Raw genomic sequence first — 3,923 nt, 5'->3', positions numbered from 1 at the left:
TAAAGGGCCATAGTCGCGAGTCTCCATAAACTTTTGTAATTACATTTTAAGTTAGATTAAGGCAAAGACCGAGAGCCTAACAGTGGCGTAATAAAGTTTGTTACTTAATGGAACAACTTACGTGTAATATGTAACCATAATTCATGTATAACAATCTAATTTGTTCTGTAATGGAACCATACATAGTCTATTATAATTTTATTTTAGGGCTGATTAAAGTGTAGATCAAGTGCCCAACGATGACATAAGATCATTTGGAACTGAAGATAACGACTGGCTACAATATGAGGGTAGTACTGGGTATGTGTGTACATTATAACTTGTACTTAGACAGGTTATAAATTTCTGGAGTGTAACAGAAACATTCCAAAGTGTAACATTTTTGGGGAAGGTATTATTATCATTTTTTCCTTCGCTTATCTTGCTTGAATTTTTAATGATAATATGCCCGGGGCTTTTAAGTGTTAGTATGACGTCGCCATAATACTTGAAATTAAACGGTGAGTTAAACTGGGAATGTAGTAAAAAGGTATCATTCTTGCTTAGTCATTATCTTACGGCGAAGAGTACTTCCTCTGAAACCTGAATTACCCCTAGAAAGAGGCAATTAGAAAAAAAACAGTATCTTCATAGGCTTAAAATACAATTCGTATTAGAATATATCAGTGATGTTATGGCATTGTAACCATACAGTTGAATTCTCCCTTTACTACAATATTTATGCCTCGTAAAATAACATGACATACTTGAAATGTAGCTTCTATAATGAAGCCTTTTCTTATAATAACCTACTTTAATGTAATTGCAATGTCCTTCTTTCTAATCATGTGACATATTTTTCTATACTGATTTATATATATTTGTTGTAATAATGAAGGTCCTTCCTCATCATAGTAATGAAATTTACGTTAATTTTCTCTATAATAGTGATTACCCTGTCCTTCTGACACTAACACAACACCCTTATACAAGTCTAACACCCTTTTATACTGAAAGTACCACTACATTTCCTTTTAAGCACTCCCCTAACACCCCACTTACACTAAGACTAGCACAACCCCCCTTCCTTTGAGCACAATACTCACAATACAGAACACTATACTCACTTTGAAAGTAGCTCTTCGTCCGCAGATACGACACGGAGAGGCGAAGGATGGATAGTCTGTCGAGCTTTGACAGTATATTTTGTTCGAAAGGCAAGAGGCTGGCTAGGGTGTCGAGTTCAGCGTTTAGCCGCTCTCTGTGCCGTTTCGAAGGATTGCTTTTCGTCTGTCCGTCTTTGGGCTGTGGCTTTATACTGCGGGAGAGAAGGAGGACTCAGAGTTAGGGAAGTGGCAGTAGAGAATTAGAGGATTCATGATTAGAGTTATGCTGTGGGGAGAGAAGGAGGCACTGGGAGTTAAATCAATTGAATGCGGTGATTCGAAGGTTTGTGATTAAAAGGGTGCTGTTGGGGCGAAACAAGGATTTGAAGTTATGGACTCAGCATTAGATAATCAGATGATTTATGATAGAATTATGCTGTTGGGGAGAGACAGAGGGAGTCAGATTTAGATAAGTGGATAATCTGTAATTGATAATTACAAAGTATATGGAATAAGGAGAGACCAGATAGATTTCGGATTAGATAGACATACTGAAGATTCAGTATTGTGGGAGAAGAACGGGGGGGGGGGGGGTATACATAATGAAAAAGGAATAGAAACATTCGACCTTGGATTTTTTTCTGTGGGAGAGACACAGAGGAAGTTCAGATTATATAAATTGGATGAGTTTTGATTCAGTCTCGAGGAAATGGGATTTGCGTTTGGGATAATGATTTATACTGTGGGAGAGAGAGGGATTTCGAATTTGAAAAATTCGGGGAAATAAAATTGTGGGAAAGATTCTAATGCAAAATACAAAAGTATGAATTTTCAGTTTAGAACACAGAGAAGATGCGATTCATTTCTGGGTTAAAATTTTGCACTGTAATAAAAACGTAGAACATAAACAGAATTCTAAAATTCATATAAATGTAACTTAAACACAGATATGATGTAGATATAGACAGCAAATTGGGTTTTCTTGTATATAATCAACGTACGTTTTTTATACCCTAATGCAGAGGTATTATGTTACAATATATATGCACATAATACTTCAGCTTTGGATTAAAGCATCATGCTATAATAATGAAAAAAAGGGATTTAGCTATACTAGACCATATCAGAATTGTGTATGTATGATACATGTATATGTTTATATGTAATTAAGCTTAATTTTTGGGGTTGAGCTTTTCTGCTGAACTAAATTATAAATTAAATAAAATTTGGTTGTAGTAGAAGATTAGGTATTCTTTGTACACGTATGGCTTCATTATATATAGGCTGCAGTGATCAACTAAGGAGAAATATATTCTCATAGCAGTGAATACAAAATATTTCGTACTCAATGTATCTCGTGAGTCAGAAAGGCTCAGACTATAACTTACTCAAAAAAAGAAAAGAAAAAAACATATATAATGGCGTGTCGAAAGTTAAGAATGGAAACCAGCCATTCAACACCGGCGTGTGTTCAAACCGCCCCCGCCGGCTCCCGTAGGTGTTGCTGTATAATACAGGCTCATCACGGCCATCAAACAGCGAAATACAGCTATTCAATTTCATTCAAGTGTGTATTGACTTCCGCTAATTTCCGCAATCATCGCCAAAAGTTACCGGAAATCTGGCGGAATCGGCACTTTTTGGCGAGTGCGTTGGCGGTTTCGGCTAGCTCTGGTTTCCGCGTTAAAGGAAGCGCATTAACAAAGAACACGACTAGAATTTAAGAGTAATACTCGTTGCTTTGTAGCACAAAAAGTGAAGACTACTAGTAGAAACATATTCTTTGGATAGCAATATATACTTATAGACATCAAAGGAAAACAATGGCAAATAGAATAATGCAAAATACAATATGATACAGAAATAAACATGTCTTTCAAATACAATGGTGACCTGTGCATGAATATGACCAGAGGGCGAAGTGAATATGGGAGAGAACGAGAGAGAAAAGAGGTTAAAGAATAAAATGAAAAGAAGAGAGGAGAAAAAGGACGTATTAATAACTGGTAATGATAGCGTTCACAGAGTAAAGGGGGAAGGTAATATTCCTCATAAAATGGATTTCAGCGGGTGACGGTCTCGCTCGATGAGACTCCTTTCGGGCTATTTAGTCATTTGGGAAAGGGAGGTCGCGTGTTCACGGTGCTTCAAGTGCATACACATATATATAGACGCACACACACACACACACACACACACACACACACACACACACACACACACACACACACACACACACACACACACACACACACACAAACACACACACACAAACACACACAAACACACACAAACACACACACACCTCGCCTCCACTTGCCTGCACCAGGTGAATGTGTGAACTCCAAGAGGCGAAGCATAATAAATCAGTCTCTTACAAAATAGTTAGGAGCATGAATTAATAAAGATATTTTCATTAAAAGAACCACGCCAGATTTATCGTTCGGGGCGGCTTGCAAATCAGTATTTCTGCAATATATCAGGCAGTTTTTATTGCGTTTGCAGTATGTGACGGTGGATTTTAACCCTTGCAGATGTTTGTATGGTTCTGAAGATAAATTTGAAGGAGAAGGAGAGGGAAGGCGGAGGGGGGAAGAGATGAAGAGGAGGGGGAGAGGAAGAGGTGGAGGAAGAGGGAGAGGGAGAGGGAAGTGGAAGAGAGTAGAGGAGAGAGGTAGAGGGGCAGGGAGAGGAAGGAGAAAGAGAGAGAGAGAGAGAGAGAGAGAGAGAGAGAGAGAGAGAGAGAGAGAGAGAGAGAGAGAGAGAGAGAGAGAGAGAGAGAGAGAGGGAGAGAGGGAGAGAGAAAGAGATTGAGAGAGAGAGAGAGAGAGAGAGAGA

At 38.4% G+C, this 3,923-nt stretch overlaps 1 protein-coding gene across 1 annotated transcript in view; it reads right to left on the bottom strand.

Annotated features, from left to right (window-relative positions):
• Positions 1-313: 313 nt before the first annotated feature.
• LOC125026904 (aryl hydrocarbon receptor repressor-like) overlaps positions 314-3,923 on the bottom strand; it is a 90,843-nt gene continuing 87,233 nt past the window's right edge. The window contains exons 2-3 of the mRNA XM_047615504.1: positions 1,107-1,297; positions 314-345 (exon numbers count right to left, since the gene is read on the bottom strand). Coding sequence (XP_047471460.1) covers positions 314-345; positions 1,107-1,297 — 223 coding nt within the window. The remainder of the gene's footprint in view (positions 346-1,106; positions 1,298-3,923) is intronic.

Source organism: Penaeus chinensis, chromosome 7 (genome assembly GCF_019202785.1).
Source record: "Penaeus chinensis breed Huanghai No. 1 chromosome 7, ASM1920278v2, whole genome shotgun sequence".
NCBI lineage: Eukaryota > Metazoa > Arthropoda > Malacostraca > Decapoda > Penaeidae > Penaeus > Penaeus chinensis.
Note: the sequence above shows the minus strand (reverse complement) of the source record. Positions and strands in the feature narration are given on the sequence as shown.